The following is a 21987-nucleotide window of genomic DNA, read 5'->3' as shown; positions in this document are numbered from 1 at the left end:
TTTAACAAATACCTCAACCTGTTGCAACATTGGTCATGAAACTGATATCTCATAAATAATTCACAGTACAGAGCAGGACTAAAATCCCTGCTATGTGTTCCTCTTTTGTGGCCCAGAACTGAGACTCGCGGCTTCTATGAAGCCACCGAAAGCAAACATTATGGCTGAACACATAATTTGGGGTCTGGTTAGACTATGCGCCTTGAGTTACCATCACAAAATTATGGCAAATGGTTAGTTTGCTTTGCCCCCCTAGCAATTTGCAGAATGCCAGCACGTGTTAACAACACAGAGCTAGAACTGACAAGATGACTCTAATTTCAACCTTACTTCATTAATATGAAAATGCTTTGAAAAATAAATATTTGGCTAATGAAAACACCATCTGTTGATGGCTTTTTGCCACTGTTTTCTTACAATATGAGACATAATTTGAGGAAAACACCGAACATTTACTTACTCATTTCCTATTCATTTACAAGGAATTAAAGCCTCCTCTCAAATTGGAATTTATTCTTAATAATGAATATATGCAAAGGGAAGCAGAGAATTGAAGCGATTATGCAATCTAAGGAAGTCACTCTTTCCTTATCATGCCTAGCACTGACGAATCATTTAGAACAAAAAATTCTGGGCCACTCTAGGTTTGAATAATTTGATTGATTAGGCCAAGTAATTATCTTGTCTGTACTCTGGTTGAGTAAACAAAGAGGGTGTGTGTGTGTGTGTGTGTGTATGTGTGTGTCTAAAATCTCTTTATATAAAAGTAAACATGTCTCTTCGTTGTTGTTCAGTTTTGAAATATTGGTTTGTTTTGCTCTGCTCTTGTGCAATGTAGTTAAGGACTGGGCCAGGTTCTTTATTTCAAGCCCAGTTAGTGCAATTTTCTCAGGACAGTTGAACCGTGACAGCAAGAGAGTCAAAGTGGCCGGGCAGATCGGAATGGAGATATCTGCTGGTAGGAAACAGGACAGGAGTTTGGCAGCCAGGGGGCAGGATGAAGCTCCCATTTCCTGCTGCAAGAGGTTACCTCTGGGTCTTTGTGTGCTTCCCTTTTGTGGGTGTTACAGAAGCCATTTTAGTTTATGAAACTGTGAGACCTTCTTCACCTCCAGATGACTACATCATGCTAGCTCACACAAAATTGTACATGTGTCTAAATGGCCAAAGTAAGGGAAAGATTTGGCTGATTTGCATAACAGATTTTAAAAGGCCTCAGTTAGCTAAGTTGGCAATCTACACTGATTCCATTTTTACCCAAGTTTTACTTCATTTGTGTTGTATGGATTAGGCCTCTTTGTGCTCTCTTATTCCCTTCCCAAAGAGGAAAATGTTTTGCCATCTGAGAAAGCTGGGCACAGGCTATTCTTCTTCCAGACAGCATCCCATTAACAGAAATGGTTTCTTCAACTCTCTCAAATAATTGCTGGGGTTTTTTTTTTTTTTTTCACTTCTCTAGACACAGATTATTTCAGGTAACTTTCTCATTGGCTCCCTCAAGAAATCTAGCCATACATCAAAACACCACCACTTTATTAAAGCGAGGTAGATTACCCCATTATGGCACAAACTGGACCATGATCTCCATTTGTCATACTCCATGAAGGCATATGTATTCACACATATATGAGCACACCTACACACATCAACCTGACACAATAAGTACTGAAGCCTAAAAGGCGGTGTAATCTGTATTAGTTCTATTGAAACATATCATTTCCATTGAAACATGGCACTGTCATAGAATGTCTGTATTCTCTCTTGCTATCTAAAAGGTACAAGGGAAATATTATCTAAACCTAGACAAGACCCTGACTGCTTTTATGTGGGAATTGAAACTTGGAGTGAGCATGGGAAGGGGAGAAGTGAAATAGGGCAGAAAGGCCAATTCACCCCAAACCTGAGTCTTCCTGATTGACAGAAGACAACTTCATCTTTAAAAATAATCTGAGCCAGTGGCCCCATTACTATTCTTTGACATGCTCTTTTTTGACATCCTGTCTATACACCGACATTTTCAGCTCTTCCAAAAGCCAGAAGCCAGAATCTTCACATGCTTTTAGGGTCACAGTCTGCTTTCTTTTTTTAACTGCTTGTCTTAAAATACTTACTTTGCTTTTGCTTCAGTCTGTCACTTTATATATCAATTACATATGGCCTCTCAACAACAGAACACGCCATCTGGTTCACAAACTGAAGCCCACACCCTTATGCCAAAATTTATTCTTCCCCCAAACATTTATTTGCTGTTGTATAGATACAGGCTATGTTTCAGAATGAGATGGTGATATACTGGATGTATATCACATAGGTCTACTCTACTTAAGGTTTGTTAAGTAGAGGTTTGTTAAGGTTTGTTAACTACTTAAGTTTGTTAAGAATAACCTGACCCTCAAGCCAGGTGAAAGACTTGCCATCTTTTCAAAAGGCTCTGCGATCGTCCAGCCAAGACCCACACCTCCCCCATTCCCCTTGTCAGAAATGCTACCCAAACTTCCCCATATTCTCTTCTTTCCCCCATCTTCAGGTGCATAGCATGATTACATCTCTAGCTCAAATTCATACATTATTATTTGGACATTCTAAAAGCAAACCTGTACTAAAAACTTAAATCTAGTGTTTATTTTGATAACACTCAGACTAGTGAGCCAAAGTCAACTCTACTTTCCTGGAGGACTCAGGGTTATATTCCACTTGCACTATTCCTCTTCACTTCCTGCCTCTCATACACATCCCCCTCTTTCTCTTTCAACTGCTATTCCTTCATGCCTAATTTCTAGACCATGAGGGCTCTGCAAGACTCAATCCTTGACCCTTGCTCAGCTCACTACTGCGTGGCTCTATCATCATGCTGAGGATTCCCAAATCTATTTCTCCAGACCTAATCTTTCAGCCACTGGGAAAGCCTAAATTTTAACCCTTTCTGGGACACTTGCCCTTTCAGTTCTGAGAGATCCCCATGCTCTCTGTCTTCCAGATGTTTCAACAAACTCTTTTCTCCTGACTAGAGCACTCCCCTTCTCTGCCCCAACTCCTGTCCCCTAACAGGGCATTCGAAAACTCACCCAAATTCTATCTTGCTATTCCTCCTAAGCTCTGTAACAGCCCCTGTTCTTCCACTGTCATTGCACTTATCACACCATCACGTAACTGTGTCCTTAATTATCTGCCTCCCCACACTAACCTGAGAGCTTCATCAGGGCTGAGACTGTGCTTTCTTAATCACTGTAACCCTAACACCTATCCTGGTACCTGCCACCTAATAGATGTTCAAGAAATGTTTGATGAATGAATGATTGTTAAATGATCCACAATCACATCAAACTCAAATCTAAAGTCAGAGTATCCCAAAAAAAACTGCCATCCCTTCCTAATTTCATTTTTGTCCTCCTCAATACCACCATCCTTCAAGACATCTCCACCTCAAAAGTCCTTTTTAATTCATTCTCTTCACTGTGCATGATCACCATAGTCATTCACCAAGTTTGGTCAATTTTTTCTGCACGGACTATCTCCAGTTTGGCCCTTCTTCTCCAACAAATTCACTCATGATTCCCTGTTTTTGAGCTCAATGATATCCCTTCCCTGACCCCTCCACTGTGCTTCAGAGCATCCTGTGCAAACCTCTGTCATGGCACCTACCATACTAAATTGGAATTTCCCACTTGTCTATCTCCCCTACTAAGCTCAAAGTCGCTTTAGAACTGGGATTGTGCCTTATTTCCTGTGTCCCACCTCCTACCACAGTGGTCAAAGTGTTTAGTAAAAGAAATGAATGTTCATTAATTGTTTGTTAAATGAATGAACGAATCCCTAGCCTAAATCCCTGATGCTACCGTTTAAGTTATTGTCAGTTCTACCTTCGTGTGAGACAAAGAATAAGGTATTACCTCATTATATCAACCTTTCATGAACTTGAAGGCCATTATCACATTTTTAAACCTCACTTCTTTGGGTTCAGTAATTCTTGTTTCCTTAATCTTTCCTCACCTATATTATATTTCTGTAATAGGCTTCTTTGCCCAATAATAACAGACAGGATTTCTATCCACCCAAGAACAATCTCTGTGTCAACATTTTGCAAATTGTTCTCCAACAAATGATTGTCACCTCCTTTCAAATATTGGTGAAGAGAAAACTTGAGTCAAAATAAATAACAGAAAAACAGAAACATAAGAGTACAGATAATAGGAGTATCTACTTGCTAAATTTGCTCTCAAACCAAAGAAACGATGGAAAACATCTTCCAACACAGGGTACTGTTAATAATAAATGAGTTAAGAGACAGAGAAATCAATATAAGTCTTGCAGAGAAAAGAATAGGGATTCAAATGAGTCTTAGTGCACAGTTTGAGTAGAGATGAAATGTATTTTATCCTCATACACACATGAAACATGTACAGATTTAGACATATTGTATGTGATGGGGAGCGAGTCTGGAACAGTTCAGAGACCACAGAGAAGGCAGATCTACAAGCAAGAATGATTTTATGAGCATGAGTTGAAGGCTGGCTTAGCTGCAAAACCTGTCAGATACTGTCCCCAACCCCATACAAACATGTTCACCACCATCACCACCAGATCTTAGAGAGCATAAATCTGGCCTCAAATGTTTCATTCTTACTATATTTAGCTACTGTGATTTAGTACCTGACTGAGAGTGAGAAACAACATTTTTCTTATCCCTCACCTATAGTAACCCACCCTGGCCTCCATTGAAAATTTTTCTTATCATGCATATGTTTGATCTGGCTCATTCATTAGATTGATCCTTAGCCTCAGGATGGGTTCTGCTGAGGCTCTAACTCTCCCTAGGGTGACAACAGAAAGTTTACCTTACACTTATGGCCCTCTCCTACCCAACTTATCAGAAGATTTACACACTCTCACATCTTCACGTGCAATGATACACATTTTATAGATATACTTTCATACACAGACACAGAGTCATTCTCAGCCACATATTTATGCAAGACTATACACACTCATATACAGCGATGCATACATGTGTATGCAAATATACTCTCAACTGAGTCTCTCAAAAATATATTTCACTTTCTTTCCCTTATATTTATACTTATACTGGTTGAGATATAGTCATACGCCCATTAGTACATTAGTTGAGAAGGTATCTGTCTTGGCAGACAGTAGTGAGTGTCAAGTGGGTGAGTAGATAAATGACTGGGAGAAGGTGGTGACTGAGTGAGAATGGGTGGGTAGATGACAGAGTAACTGCGTAGGAAGAAGGACAAGTAATCAACTGTGTTAAGATTCTAGAATATTATATTTTCTAACCTTTTAACTCTCATCGTGGCTTTCCTTTGAACATCCTCCAAGTCTCATATCTCCCTTCTCTTTGTCTGGCAATCATTAGCTTTCTCTGTCTCAGTCTCGCTGAGAGAGAGAGAGAGAGAGAGACAGAGAGAGAGAGAGTGTGTGTGTTTTACTTTCCCATGATAAAAGGCTTACTCCAGTGCCAGGTAATATTTTATAACAAGATCCCTGATATGTAAATGTAACTGCATTTAAGAATTATTTGTAGTAATGAATTTGTGGAAATGTAATGAGAAAAAGAAAAGGTGCTTGTTTATTCCTTTCAGGAAATTCCTCTATTCCCCCTGGTTTTCATCAGCTATATTTTTGGCAGGCTGTGGGCATGGAAATGTGAAGACATCACTCTCAAAGAGAATTATAATAATCACATCTGATTTATGCAGATGTCACCATAGTGTTAGGCAGTTGGAAAATCCAGTGATCAAAACGAATAGGCACTTAAAATTAAGGACATGCCATACTTTTGCTAGCACTCTGGTTTTGAACATTGTCAGTAGTTCACAGGAGATCTTTTTTCAGACTTTCAGGGTATATATAATGGCAAGACAGATTTATATCTTCTAAGATGAGATCCAAAGCAAGCTATAGACACCGGTATATTTCCTGCAAATCCATTATGAAAACTGAATTCATTTGGATTTCTTGATCAAATGCTATGTGTACTAGAAGCTAAGGAGAATACTAACGAAATAAAAGACATTATTTCTGACCTAAAGGAGATTATGACATAGCTGTGATGTTTTGGAGTGGTCTCATAGGGTTTGAATTATGCATTAAAGAATACATAGGATTTGTAAACAGGCCAAGAGGAGAACACTAGTGACAGTTAAGAATCAGAAAAGAGAATGGCATGTTTTGCAGTTAGGAGACTCGCCTGGGTAGATGAAGGTAGCATGCTTTAGAGGAGTAGAGGGGGAAATACATGAGCAGCACAAGAAAAAAGTTGTACGGGACTTATAATATTGAGTTGAAGTCTGTCAGCAACAGACAGTCACTGAAATTCGACCTCTTTTATGAAGCCAAAATTTATTAAAACAATAACAACAATCTTTTATAAGGATAGAAACTCATGTGATAATGAAAATTCTAAAATGTGAAGCTGTTTTATAGAAACACCCCATATATCATGAACTAAGATATATATTGGGACTAGTGAGTGAAAAGTGAGAGGTGGTGGAGAAAATAATTACTCTGATAGGACTTACTACTCTAATAACGGTCGTGAATAAAAATATTCTTTAAAATTGAATAATTAATTGAACTACTGGTAGCCTGCTGAAAGACATGTGTCCTGCATCTCAACCCTATTGGTAGACTGGACAACTAAGTAAGATCATGAAACTAAACTAAGTACCCCAAGCCCTCTAATCCACTTTGAGTACATGTTAAAAAGACAGGCTAGTTTCTGGTTATTCTGACTTTTCATCTATAACATAATGGTTTGTTTATTTTTTATTGAACAAATAAATATTAGAAGCCACTAATCCTAATCAGGGAGTTTTGTATATAAAAAGTAGTTACAAATATCAACAGTGAAGTTCCAGAACCAAAAAGTAAAAATAAACACTGTATCAGCTACTGGCTAGAAAGCCAACCTCCTAGATACAGGGGAAGAATGACAGTCTCCTACAGGACTCCTGTGCTTTTCTCAGGGCCAGGGCCAGGGCGAGGGGAATATACTCAGGCAGACTCCCCCATAGCTTCTGCCAGCCAACTTTCTCCCTTTCTCCTTGGGGAAGAATCAAGCAGACTAAGGGGGTAATCCTAAATGATTTTCCAATCTAAAATTAACCCAAAGAAGTGAGTATATGTGACACTAAAAGTCAGACTTCGTCTCTGCTTAACATGGAGAATTAATATTCTTTTACACTTGGCACCAAACCAAAGTGACCCCTCCACCCCCACAACACACACACACAAGCAGTACCTCTCTCACCCTCCCCAAAGTCCAAGATGTTTCAGACAACATAACGAACCACACGGTTGGGAATGATTCATATGTTTCCACTCTCCAACCAAAAATGAGCAAAAATAGTTTCCACTTAATTTATAATCAGAATTTTCTGCACATTTCCTAAAATATTAAAAGGGAACTATTCAAAATCTGGCTTTCTTTCTCCAAAAATTACTGATTAGTCACAGACTAAAATGTATTTTGGTAAAATATGTCCATGTTCCATCCATCCCTGGAGATGAGGGCTATAGCTTCATGATGCCAAATATCTAATCAATCATCCAATGTTTTCATGTTTTCGGATATTTTCAAATAGCTAGTTTTCTTTAATATAAGCTTACACTAGCCAGTCTTTTTGTTATCTCAACAGTGCATATGGGCACAGATTTTTCTGTTTGGAATATTTCTCAAGGCCAATGACTTATTATAGTCCCAACACCTGCAAATATTTGGCAGAGATAGTTCTGTCCTCTTCACATCCCCCACTCTTCCTATAACCCCGCTCCTATCTTTTGCCATTATGCAGCTGTAAGTTTATACAATCTGTCCCTTCCTTGATGTCATTAATCATTTATCTATGACCATGAAATGTACAGTTGCAGGAGCATAAAGTTAAGTTTCAAATCACATTTCATGGGGAAAACTTAGATCCAAAACAAAGTGGCAGCCGGCTACAGTACAAAGGATAGTTAACTCAATCTAGAGGCTGAGTTCCAGTTCTAGCTTTCCCATTACTAATCATTTCTTTGATTTTGACCAAGTCACTTAATCTATCAAGGTCTGTTTATATAACTTTAAAGTATAGTGCTTCGACTAGACCAAGTCAAAGGCCTAACATTTTATGAGTCTAAGAACTGAAGTCAACAAGATTATTGCCCTCTGCAGCCTTGATATGAATGAGAGTATAACCTTGAGTGAAATAAAAAAAATTGAATTTTGTACACATTTATACGTATCAGATATAAATAATAACCAAAAGAGGCACAAACCATAGTCACTGTGACTACTCTCAATATTATTCGCAGCACATTACAGGTCAAATATATCCTATTCTGAGTACTGCTACTCTCACCAACATTATACTTTTTACAGAAGTTACAGTAATTCATCCACAGTATGGCAGGAGGAAAATTTCCATTTCCTTCTTACCCTCCTTTTATCCTATCTGGATCTTTCTTCTAGCTTGGCTTATGTACTCAGGTTCTATTTGGAGTGGTAATTTTACTATCCGTTTAAACATTTTATTTTTCTAGAATATCTTCTAAGTAGCTCCCTTCTTAAGAGAAATTATACCACATAGCAGACAAGCAATGGTAGTAAAACAATTTGCTGGATCATCAGTGTAAGGTAGGAGGGCTTTTTTAAATGGGCACTTAGACTTGTACATAAATATTATATGACACAACAACTTCAGAAAACCCTGTCCACTGAACACACATAAATGACTAGGAACTTGTAAGGCAGGAACTATAAACAAGTGCTTCAGTTTGTAGCCCATAATAGTGACCACTGTCACAAAATTTGATAGTGGATTAAATATTTATTGCCTTCAGTTTAAATTGTTAGTTCAGACATTTAATTATCCCTCCCGATTTCGTGGTGTACTGAAATTTCTTCAGTTCTTTGTTTTGTTTTGTTTTGTTTTTAAAGACAGGCTTAGAATTAGCCCTGTGTTAAACACTTAATGGCAATTTGTAATGGCCAATGCCAAACTTCTGTTTCTTTAGTGCATTGAGTACACAAACACAAACATACGCTAATGTCCTCCACAAAAATCTCTCACCTACCTAGATACACTCAGACACCTCCACCCACCCACACCTACATAGAGACACACCCTGCCTTCCCATTACCATATACCCACATATGCAAATTGGCACGTATGCTAATTGTAGTACACCTACACAAGTACTCACATACTTAAAAGAAGAGGTGGAAAGATCACAGCAAAGATATATAATAAGCAATAATGTCACTGACAGAGGAGAGAGGGTGCTGTTTCCCTGGATGAACTACTGGTGTTGCAGGCCATGAGCTGACTCCCCAAAAGTTAGCCAGAAGTGTATGAATGCAAGCATGTTTATGCAACAGATGAGATAGGCTCCAGGGAGAGCTTGCAGGTGAGCAGGTTACTCCTCATGAAAACAACTTAAAGTTAATTCACTAGTCATATAGGAAAAGTCACCCATTTTATTAGAGAACTTGCTAACTGCATAACTCTATTATGAGACAAAGTTGTGTAAGAGATGTTCCCCAGATCCCTTACCTTAAGTTTCTCAAATCGATCATTCAGGGATGCGACCTGATGGTCTCGGTGACGACCCACCAGTTTGCATAAGGCACAGATCAATTGGTCATCAGATACACAGTACATGTTCACTTTCTCATTCTCGTGGTCCAGGCAGGTGATCCCTCGAAGATGTGTGTCTGGCACTGGTTCCACCAGGCGATGGCTGGTGAAAGGTTTCTTGTTCGGGTGCGTGGCCCGCAGGCAACGGTCACAGTAGGAGACCTCACAGGTGATGCATGTTTTTACTGCATCCCTTGGCGGGTCCTGCTCACAGAATTGGCAAGCAATTCGCTCACTAGACATGGCGGTGCTGGGCCTGTAAGTCCTTTCCCGGCGGCTCTCACTAGGGGAATTGGGCCCACTGACTGAAGCCTTCTGGAAGCGATCAATAATGTTCTGCAGAGTCACATTCCTCTTGAGGCCATCCAGGCCCCGGTGGTTCAGCGAGATAACATACCTGCAGGTAGGACACTGGAAAGCAGTAATGGGTTCAATGGATTCACCAGAGCTGCAGCTTGAGACCAAAATGCGATGGGCACAGCTGAAGCAGAGGCTATGAGCACAAGGGAGCAGAAGTGGGTCTTCAAACAACTCTAGGCAGATTGGACAGGTCAATTCAGACTCCAGTGTTTCCATCTTTAGTGAAAATAATCCTCCTGAGGCATTAAGAACCACGGAGGCTGGGCTTTCACCTGCAAGGAATACAAAGCAAGAGTCATTAAGCATTTCCAAAGGAAAATGGATATAACATAATTATACACTAACCAATGGGCGTGTTTACGTGCTGGATTCCCCAGGGATGCTTAAGCAATAGAAAAGCAATTTGGGAATTAATCAGGAAGACTTTCCCCCCCTTCAAACCTTGTTTTAGACAAATGCCTATGTTTATTTTCATGCACAAAGAGATAAAACCAAATGGCTACCTCTGAATCCTGATAGACAGATTAACATTACCATTCCAGCTTACAATATTTGAATGGATCATTCTCTCACATATTCTCCACTGACATTTCTTTTCCCAGACTAAGATGAGGCTGAGACCCTGCAAAATTCCCAATCTCTATTCTCCAGTATTGTTCTCTATTTCACTTTAAGGTAAACTGTAGGGCTGCTTCTATGTGACATCCAGTGTAAGGAAAACAATGCCATATTTTAAAGTAACTCTGTACTTCCTGAAATGATTCCATTCTGAGAGTCTGCATAAAAAAGAGAAAGCTTTAGAAAAATGTAGCTCTTGGTGCAGGATAATAAATTTTTCCTCAGAGTGTGAACTTAAATTACTTCTTATTATCACACATGGAAATTTCTGTTCCATCCCATTCCTAGTAAACTGAGTTAGTTGAGACAAAAGATGATAGTTTTCACTTTCATCTTCTTCCCTCACCTTCAGAAACCCCTTCATTTCATCAAACTGAATGGGGAATGATTTCAAACTTTTCAACTTACTCAGTAATCATTGCTGATCAATAATAAAGTCATATTGCCTTGTGGCTTCAATTTGGTTTTATTACTAAACACCTGCTGAACTAGCACAAGCCTGCTATGAAGATCACCTCCCATTTGTCTTTTCATACTTTCTAAAACATAACGGGATGCAAATCAATATCTAGATAGAAATTAGCAAAGTGCCAGAAATTTTCAGATCTGGTAACCTTCAATTAAGTGAGCATCACTGAGTAAAAGAGGTCACCTGGCCGGGAACGGTGGCTCACGCCTGTAATCCCAGCACTTTGAGAGCCTAAGGTGGGTGGATTCTGAGGTCAGGAGGTCCAGACCATCTTGGCCAATATGGTGAAACCCCGTCTCTACTAAAATTACAAAAATTAGCTGGGCATGGTGGCGCTTGTCTGTAGTCCCAGCTACTCGGGAGGCTGAGGCAGAAGAATCGCTTGAACCCGGGAGGCGGAGGTTACAGTGAGCTGAGATCATGCCACTGCACTCTAGCCTGGGTGACAGAGCAAGACTGCATCAGAAAAAAAAAAAAAAAAAAAAAAAAAAAAAAAAAAAAGCCACCCAACTGACAAGAAACCAACCTCTTGGTAAATCTATCTATTTTTCCACAGGAATTTCTGTGCTCAACACACAGGTACCTAATTCTTAATTGCCTTGAGTCTTCCATTAATTAAAATACACACATAAATATTCTAAGTTGGCTTTAACTAAGGAAAAATATAAAACATATCTTATTGACTGAAAATGTTAATCCTATGTATAGGAAAGAAAAAGGGCTTTGTTGTTGTTGTTGTTGTTTTTAGACAAAATGTCCCTCTGTCATTCAGAGTGGAGTGCAGTGGTACAATCTTGGCTACCTGCAACGTCTGCCTCCTGGGCTCAAGCGATCCTCCTTTCCTGGAACTCCAGGTGTATGCCACCAAGTCCAGCTAATTTTTATTTATATTTTTTGTAGAGACGTGGTTTTGCCGTGTTGCTCAGGCTGATCTCGAACTCCTGGGCTCAAGCGATCCGCCCACCACAGCCTCCCAAAGTGCTGGGAATACAGGAGTGAGCCACAGCACTGAGCCCAAGAAAAGCATTGTTTGCTTTTGAGTAGCTTTTGTTCATCATCTCGTCATCATTGGAGACTCTCATCATGGCTTGAAAATTTCACGCTGCCATTGATACTTGTTCAGATATTGTCATTTGTTAGTCATATCTGTATACTTCACAGGATACATAAATACTGAGTACAATTATACTTTATGCCTAAGTACAATAGATGTACACCTAAAAGCTGTTTCTAAATCAAACCTTTTAAATGCACTGAACTAACTACTTATTTAATGAAAATCTATATGAAATGGGGTTATAAAAGTGAAGAATCTTTTTGTAAATCAGTCACTCTCAGTTGGTTTAGTAGGTTCAGATGTTTGTACAGACACTTTTTTTTAAGTGAAACATGGCATTTTTCTTTTAGAATTTACAGGTGCTTGAAAGTTGTTGGCCAGTATTTTGTAGCTTATAACATCTATCAATGTTCACCTACACAGATGAAAAAGTAAACAATTAAAATGTACATACATCATTGAATCTTAGAATTGGAAGAGACTTTTGAGAGATGAAGATTCCAACTTCCACTGACAGTAGGAATATTGCCTTAGAGAGCTCCATTTGATATATGACTCAGATTCTCAAATTCAACATATCTATAAATGAACTTGTTGTGCTCCTCCTCACCTCCACAAAACAAAACAAACAAAAAACACCTGCTGCTCTTCTGATTTTCCCTGTCTCATGAATATCACCATTCAAGCCTGGAAATCTAAGAGATCTCTCATCGACATGTTTGTATCACCTCAACCACTGGTGGCTTCCAGAACATTCTGTTTTATTTCACTTACATAGCTGTATCTCCAGCTAACTCTTCCTTCTCCTTGAGGGTATCAACTATTTTATATTTTCATTCACAGCACAAGTTTGTGCTTCACACAAACTGTATTCAATAATTGTTAATGAAGTATCACTTAAACTAGCAGTAAGAAGGGGCCTAGCATTCATTGAGCATCTCCTGTATTCTGAGTACTATGTTAAGCACTTTACACACTATTTCACTAATTCTTTCAGGAAACTTGTGAGGAAGTTACTATTACTGTATCCACCTTACAGTTAGGAAACTGGGGCTTAGAGTCATTAAATAAATTAACCAAGAATATACATACCCAGAGCACAGGTCAGTGTAATGCCAACGCCTGTGCTCTTTCCCTACACCTTTATTTCAATCAGCTCACCTCCTTCACTGAGGTTTATCTTGGCTATTTACAAGATGGTTTTTAAACAGCATGTTTCTACTTCTATTTTTATCTCTCTCTGTCTCTCTGACTTTCTCTGAATCTGCCTATTTCATTCTGAGTCCCTTCCAGAATCATATCTCTGTCTTCTAGGCCCATCTCCACCTCACACTGCACTTCTATTACTATGTCTTCTAGAACTCTATGCCTGCATTCCTCAATGTCTGTGTTGGAAACTACCTGGGTGGGTCAGAAGTATTGCTGAAAGCCATGTCTATGTGTGTTGAAACCTATGTAAAAACAATTGGAGTACCACAGCTTTCCTAAGGCTTAAGAGGGTGCCATATAAATTGTCCTGTACATAGGAAAAGCTCTTAAATTTTGCTTGGAAATCTAAAATTTGTTTCCAAGTCAGTGTGACACTTGAACCTCACCATGAAATTAAGCTTGGGAAAGCATACTATGGGTCAGGATTGCTTTGGGTAAGGTCAAAATAGGATTTATTAACTGGGGACTTCTGAACTTCCTAGAACTGTTTGCAGAATGTGGTTTGTATGTCATATATGCATTTTTCCTGGGGAGAGGATTGCCCATAGCTTTCAAAAGATTCTCAAGAGTCTTTGAAAGAAAAAAAGCCAATCATTAGTACTCTAAAATAACCTACCTTATTTCAGCTCTGTAAAGAACATTATAAGATAGTTACTGCCTCTTGCTTATTTCAGCTTTTCTATACTGTTTCAAATGTTTGATTTTTGATTATCATATATTAACTGTTTTAGCCAATTTTCGGGAACCAAATACTTTTATCAACTTCTTCAGATATGTTCAATCATCTTTCATTTATGAGGCTTTCTTTTTCTGGGTACTCCTAATATTTTAGAATCCTTTCAATTATCCCCAATTTTCCCTACCTTTCTGGTTATCTAAGAACTTTAACAATACCCTTTATGTGCATTGTCTCATTTACTTTTCACAACAACTCTCTAAAAGGTAGCTACTATCATTATTTAAAAAAAAAAAAAAAAAAAAAACGTAGGCTGGGTGCCGCGGCTTACGCCTATAATCCCAGTACTTTGAGGGCCGAGGCAGGCGGATCACAAGGTCAGGAGATCGAGACCATCCTGGCCAACATGGTGAAACCCCATTTCTACTGAAATACAAAAAATTAGCAGGGCGTAGTGGCGTGCGCCTGTAGTGCCAGCTATTCGGAAGGCTGAGGCAAGGGAATCCCTTGGACCCAGGAGGCAGAGAGGTTGCTTGAGCCGAGATCGTGTCATTGCACTCCAGCCGGGTGACAGAGCAAGGCTCCGTCTCAAAAAAAAAAAAAATAATAATAATAATAATAATAATAATTAAAAAAAATAACCTGTACAAGGTCACACTTGTTTCTAAGTGGCTAAACTAAGAGTCAAACTTAGGACAAAACTTTAAAAATAAACCTATATATATCTATGGTCAACTGATTTTCAACAAGGGTTCCAAGACCATTCGATGGAGAAAGAATACTCTTTTCAACAAATGGTGCTTGGACAACTGAATATCCACATGCAAAAGGATGAAGTTGGAGTTCTACCTCATATCATTTATAAAAATTAACTCACAACAGATCAATGATCTAAATGTAAGAGCTGAAACTATAAAACTCTTGGAAGGAAAGACAGGCATAAATCTTTGTGAACTTAGGTTAGGCAGGCAACAGTTTCTCAGATGACATCAAAAGCACAAGCAACCAAAGAAAATATACATAAATAGTACTTCATCGAAATTTAAAATTTGAGTGCTGCAAATAGCACCATCAATGAAGTAAAAAAACAACCCGCAGACTAGGCAAAAATATTTGCAAATCATATTAATATATCTGATATAGGTCTAGTCTCTAGAAATGTACTCTTACAACTCAACAATAAAAAAGGTAAGTAACTCAATTTAAAAGTGGGCGAAGGATTTCAATAGATTTTTTCCAAAGAAGATATACAAATGGCCAATAATCAAATGAAAAGGTGCTCAACATAATTAGCCAGTAGGAAAGTGCAAATCAAAATCATATTGAGATACTTACTTCACACTAAGAAGGCTATAATATAATAAAACAAAACAAACAAAAAGTGGAAAACAGCACATGTCAGCCAGGATTTGGAGAAGTTAGACCCCTCATACATTGCGAGTGGAAATAAAAAAATGGTGCAGCTGCTTTTGGGAAATAGTTCGACAGTTCCTCAAAAGGCTAAATATAGAGTTGCCATACAATTCCACTCCTAGGTATATACCCAAAAGAATGGAAAATGTGTTCACTCAAAAACTTGTACACAAATGTTCATAGCAGCAGTCTTCATAGTAGCCAAAAGGGAAAAGCCCAAATGTCCATCAACTGATGAAATGATAAACACAATGGAATATTACTTGGCTATAAAAAGGGAATGAAGTTCTGATACATACTTCAACATGGATGATCTTTGAAAACAGTAAGTAAAAGAAGCCAGTCACAAAAGGCTCCTTTTGTGTATGATTCTTTTTTTATGAAATATCCAGAATAGGCAAACCCATAGGAACAGAAAGTGGATTAATAGTTGCCAGGAGCAGGGCAGGGGAGGATGGGGGATGAGGAGTGATTGCTAACAAATGTGGAGTTTCTTTTTGGGATGATGAAAAGGTTCTAAAATTAGGTAGTGATGATGGTTGCACAACTTTCTGAAGATACCAAAAATCACTGAATTGTATACTTTAAAATAGTGAATATTATGGCATGTGAATTACATCTCAATTTTTTCAATCCCACGTGTGTCTGATTCGAGGGTGTAAACTGTAAATCATTATACTATACTACCAGCTGTGTGATTATGTAGTATTTATAAGCTCTATTGGATTGCTTGTTCCTTTCAATTGTTTTTCTAGGTCAATGATTCCCTGTCTAGGTTTTGCAATACCCTGGGATACCTCTAGTGATCAATGAGTGTCACAAAATTCTCAGCTCCCAATTTTTATTCACTTTAAGAAGTATATAAGTGACTCCTGAAAAACATTTGACTCCTATTATCATGAAATACTTTTAGCAGGAGGAAGTGGCATGACAAAAATTAAACAATGGCAAACTGTTGCAATTTCAAAAAGTTTGTGAATCACTAATCTATACAGGGTTAGAGAGTATGCTAAGGATGAAGACAGGATGTGAATCTGATAGGGTGCGACTCAATGACAGGTAATCTTGAAAGTTTTTACGATTTGTCATAAAAATGCATTGATGAAATGCCTGAGAGGGCAGAACCAATTGCCATATTAAGAAACAAATGTGCACATACACACACCCTGATTCGTTCCTTTCCAAACCATTTAGTTACTGCCATATATAGTCAGATATGTATGTTTAATTGTTTCTGTATGGCTTTTCTTTACCTTGCACCTTACTACAGGGTGAAACCTCTGAAAAAAGAAGTCGATGAGCATCAACTAGAAGAAGGTATCAATGGGCTGTGTAACTGGGTAGAAATACAAAAGGAGTTTTGATGAAGGTGATTAAGATAAAAAATAATGGGTCTGGCGTGGTGACTCACACCTTTAGTCCCAGCACTTTGGGAGGCAGAGGCAGGCAGATTGCTTGAGCCTAGGAATTTGAGACTAGCCTGGGCAACACAGCAAGACCCCATATCTACAAAATATACAAAAATTAGCAGGGTGTGGTGGCATGCGCCCATAGTCCCAGCTACTTGATAGGCTGAGGTGGGAAGATCACTTGAGCCCAGCAGGTCGAAGCTGCAGTGAGCCATATTTGTGCCACTGTGTTCCATCCTGGGTGACAGAGTGAGACTTTGTCTCAAAATAAATAAAAATAAAAAATAAGTTAAAAAAACAAAATTTTTTAAAAAGATAAAAATAATGCATCCTACGCTTATGAAATAAAAGACTGATTTCAGCATTGTCCTCCAAATCTAGCCTTTAGCTAACTCTGATCAAGAGAGAAGTCGTGATCTGTACTTTGCATAATTCTATTATTTCAAATGTTACTTGAGCATAATTAAATGCCCACTTAATTAACAATTATTATTCAATCTAGTTTTTTTTTCTTCCAAGTCTGCAAAGCATGAATCTGAGCTCTCACTACCTTCCTGAGGAGTTATAGTATCCCCTTCACAGAAAATCCATGAGTGTGAAGCCAAGCCTGATCTCTGGGCTGTAGATTGAGAATTGAGCTGAGCCGTAGGTTTTTTTTTAATTAATATAAAATAAACATTCTTCAGGATATTAAAATTAATATCCCATGAGTTCTTCCTTAAAGTATTAGAAACTGTCTCCCTGCCTTGGGGGAATGAGCAAATGAGTCCTGGCCTAGTCTGATGTTTCCTCAACTGTAAAATGTTCAAGCTAAACTAGAATCACCAGATGATCTCTTTAAGATGCTTTCTAGCTCTGACATCCTATTATTATAGAGCTCTTGCTATCTGTTACCACATAAAAAGACACCTTGGATTATTGTAAACTAGCTCCTAAAAACACAACTTTTATTTATTAGTGTGACTAGGAAGGCTAACAAGTGATGGACATCACAGCCACAGGAGCTGGAAATAAACAAAATGCATTACCAAGGTGCTCAAAGTACAGTAGTTTTGTCTGTTGTACCTCAAAAAAGATATAATGGATGTTCCAGAGGACAACTAAAGGGAAGGAGAGTCCCATGGGAATATAAACTAATGAGAACATATTTGGGGACTGAAAAAGAAACCAAATCCAAATCCCAGAACACCATGATTAGAAAAGAACTCCTTGAAGCTCAAAGCAGATCATTTTGGAACACAAAAGGCAGCCAATGCATCAAATTCACGCTCTATAGGATAAGAACTGAAAATAGAAACCTAGACGAAAGAGGCTAGGTGGCCAGTAATAATAATCAATAATAGTCACCTTACATTTGTATATCATTTTACACTTTTCAAATTATTTCAAAGCCATTATCTCATTTGACCCTCATAATAGAACCTGGTTGTAGTCCTGGATCTAAACCAAATTAGCTGAGCAATCCTAGGTACATTTAAACTCTTTGGGTCACAGTTTTTTCATCTATCAAATGAAAAATACCTGCCCTGCCCATCTCACGGGCTATTGTGAGGATCAGATGAGGATAAAATAAAAGTATTAGTTTACTTTACAAATACAGGTATTCTCATCATACATTCATAGATTATAGATACAAAGCAAATTATTAAGAAAAGCCAAAAATGTTTGGAAATTCATCCCAAACACATGGTTGACATAATGGCAGACAATCACACTCCTCCACAAGACTTCTGGAAGATCATGGGACTGATCGTGGTATTTGTTATGCTCATGTCTTCCCTTTTAGACTGGGATCCCCACCCCTCTCCAAGTGAAGGGCTATCTCTCTTCTTTTCTCTTAAGCTTTCATCCTGCACAGGGGTAACTCAGAACTGGAGGCTGATTACCGACCGGCAGACAGCACCAGAGCCAGTTCCTGTCTAATAGGTTATTAAAGTCTACTTAATACTTTATAGTACATGGAATTAATGTATGTTATTTTCAATAATTAGTTTTTAAATCCAAATGTTGAGTGTTTTATACAAAATAGTCATCATATAAACATTAAAATGAGTATCAAAATAGCAGAACTAGAAATCCTAGAGCTGCTACAAACACAAAAGGTTAATCCAAGTAACCAACAAACAGATTTGCCAAGGTAACACATGAAAATTGACAGGAAGGCCGGGCGCGGTGGCTCAAGCCTGTAATCCCAGCACTTTGGGAGGCCGAGATGGGCGGATCACGAGGTCAGGAGATCGAGACCATCCTGGCTAACACGGTGAAACCTCGTCTCTACTAAAAAATACAAAAAACTAGCCGGGCGAAGTGGCGGGCGCCTGTAGTCCCAGCTACTTGGGAGGCTGAGGCAGGAGAATGGCGTGAACCCGGGAGGCGGAGCTTGCAGTGAGCTGAGATCCGGCCACTGCACTCCAGCCTGGGCGACAGAGCATGACTCTGTCTCAAAAAAAAAAAAAAAAAAAGAAAATTGACAGGAATCCTAAACACAATTCATGACACCTTTATCTTAATGCAGATTACACTAGCAGTTGCAGGGTTGAGGAAAAAATGGAGAACAAACTTAATTTACCTGTGACTGCTGGTACAGCTTTCCATCTCCTCTAGGATTGCTTTTCCTAACCTCTGTTACCTAACGAAATATTTGTAAGTTTTTAAATGTTCAGTGGTTCACCTGGACAGGCAGTCATCTGCACAATAAAATTGGCAATATATGTATGTAGGACATGTTATTGAATGTTAGGCTGAGAGGATCCCAAGTTCAGGTCAGAAACAAGGGACAGAGAACAGAGGCCTATTTGAAATCAAGCTTCTACTTCCCTGGGAACCACATGGATCCTAGCAACACTGAACAAAGGGCTATAGACAAAGTGATCAAGGATCTGGACTGTAAACCATTTTTCTATCTCTGTGCTGTATATATTAAGACACTTCACTGTCATGAATTAGTATTGTCTGCCATGCCCATACATTATGCTCCTATCCAGGAAAATTGGAAATACTGGGATTTCATGTTTCAGGACGATTTCAGATTGTATGATGGGTTTGTTATCAGATTGTCTGGTCTCTGTAAGACGATGATCCAGAGACTGAGGATGCTGTTCATCAACCAGCGGAGTCTGACCTAAGGGAAAGAAGCTGAGACAATGCCTAAGGTCAGGCAGCCAGAGCTCTGCAGGGAGACCAGAACCCAAGTAGGATAACGCTTACAAATGATACTTTGCCAACCCACTTAGGCTGAACCAGCATCCTAGAGTGTATTCAGGTGAATCCCACAAGGAAAAGGAAATAATGGGATACTGGCACATTACTCAAAATCCTTCTGCCACCCACACTTTAAACATCTTATACTATCTAGTATTCTTAGTAATTTATAGAATTTCTAAAAGAAAACTCAGCATCTGGGAGATTCATCATCAAAAGGATTATATCTGCCTATGGTCATAAAGAAGGGGAAGACAGAAAGAGAGAAACAAATAGAAACAGCCACAGACTACCTAAGCCCACAGAAAACTCTTAGCAGAGTTTTAATACATGAAAGTGGAGAAAGGAACATATTTAATATATTGATCCATGGATGAGAAGGTAAATAAAAAGTAGATTAGCCATCTGCACAAGAAGATAATTACAGCTGGAATTTCTTGTCTCAACACCACCCATCTGGTCTTCTCACTTGCTAGTATGACCCAACACACTGGTTGAGAAACACTTTTCTAGTCTCTTCTGTAGACTGCTTAGTGATGAACACAATATTTTTTGAGAGACCTGAAGTACAGATGTTAGTGCAACACCATCTTGGTACCAAAATTTCATTCATCAAAATGTAAATAATTTTGAATTATCCAACACTGTTGTATATCCAGTATCAACATGCTACATCTCATATTTTGATGATGCAATGTTCTAAGTCAAGACACCCAGCTTAATGAGTAAGGAGTACTTCATGAACACAGAGCTTCATTCTCACCTTTGTGCCAAAGAGAGGACAAAAACTTAATGCTAAATGGAAACGGAGCACCCCCTGGCCTCTATTAGCAGCCAAGCCCCATAGCCCAACAGCAAGGATATTATCAAGATTCATGAAGATTGAATAACAGACACACACAAGACCAAGCAGGTACTTCCAAGAGCAGCCATTTGGGACATATTCTGTGCCCACAGCTCTGTCTTCACCCTTTTAAGAGCTCTATGTCCCTGTTCCAAAAGACAGAGCTTGAGTTCTATGGGATAGAATGAGAAGACAACATTCTTTCCTCTTCTCCAAGCCAATGGAGTTTGCTGAGTGATGAAGACAGACATACTCCTTGTGTAGTTCCCTTGTCAATTATTGTGGTGTCAGCAGATTTTATGGGAGAAAGGATGAAGGAATGGACAGGCTCGCTACTCAGAGCAATATTTGGATGCAACTGTGAGACTCCACTGGCACTACTTTAGGATCTGCAAGTTGAAGCAAGTTGCCCTGCTCTTAGGTAAGGGATTAACTAAATCAATTTTATCTAAATCAATTTGCACCGTTCAGATAATATGTTCATAAAGCAACCAAGTCACTCTGATTTACAGGAGTACTTCCCAGAGGTGGCCTTGCAAGGTACAACATGCCAGATGAGAATTCTAGTAGTCATGAAAACAAATAAGAGGGACACGACCACCCTTTCATGTCCCTAGCCTCTACCCATGTCCTGCACAGCCCCTCCGTGACCTAATCCTGGAGCTGCAAGTATGGAGTTTGGCCTGGAACAGGCAGGAGGCCAAAATACTGGGCTAAATCTGGGGCCTCAGCCCAATCAGCAGAGGTCCTCTGCAGATTATGGGTGCTTAATATTGTTGACTCTGCTACTAGGTGATAATTATGCTTATATAGCCATTCCCCAAATTATTTATGCCACTTTTCATTAGAAACTAACAAACTGCCCTCATATAGGCTAAAAATGGGTGAGGTTATGTCTTCAAATTAGTCTGACTCAGATTGTTAGGTTAGAGTGCATTAGATATGATTCAAGCCCCAACTTAAATGGTCATTATTACTCTGTATGCCTAGTTGTATGTATGTTTTCATTCAGTTGAACATGTATTGGAGACAAAACAGATTTAGGACCTAAGTACAATGATAAGATTTGACTCTGGGGGTGGGAGGCTAATAA

The 21987-nt window shown here is 38.9% G+C and overlaps 1 protein-coding gene across 6 annotated transcripts in view; it reads right to left on the bottom strand.

Moving 5' to 3' along the window:
* The window catches only part of MID2 (midline 2), a 100811-nt gene that overhangs the window by 75330 nt on the left and 3494 nt on the right, over nt 1-21987 (bottom strand). For all 6 annotated transcript variants that reach the window (XM_005594320.4, XM_045383891.3, XM_005594318.4 and 3 more), the window contains exon 2: nt 9555-10270. In XM_005594320.4, coding sequence (XP_005594377.1) covers nt 9555-10214 — 660 coding nt within the window. In that variant the 5' untranslated portion in view covers nt 10215-10270. The remainder of the gene's footprint in view (nt 1-9554; nt 10271-21987) is intronic.

The sequence above is a fragment of the Macaca fascicularis genome, chromosome X (assembly GCF_037993035.2).
Source record: "Macaca fascicularis isolate 582-1 chromosome X, T2T-MFA8v1.1".
NCBI lineage: Eukaryota > Metazoa > Chordata > Mammalia > Primates > Cercopithecidae > Macaca > Macaca fascicularis.
Note: the sequence above shows the minus strand (reverse complement) of the source record. Positions and strands in the feature narration are given on the sequence as shown.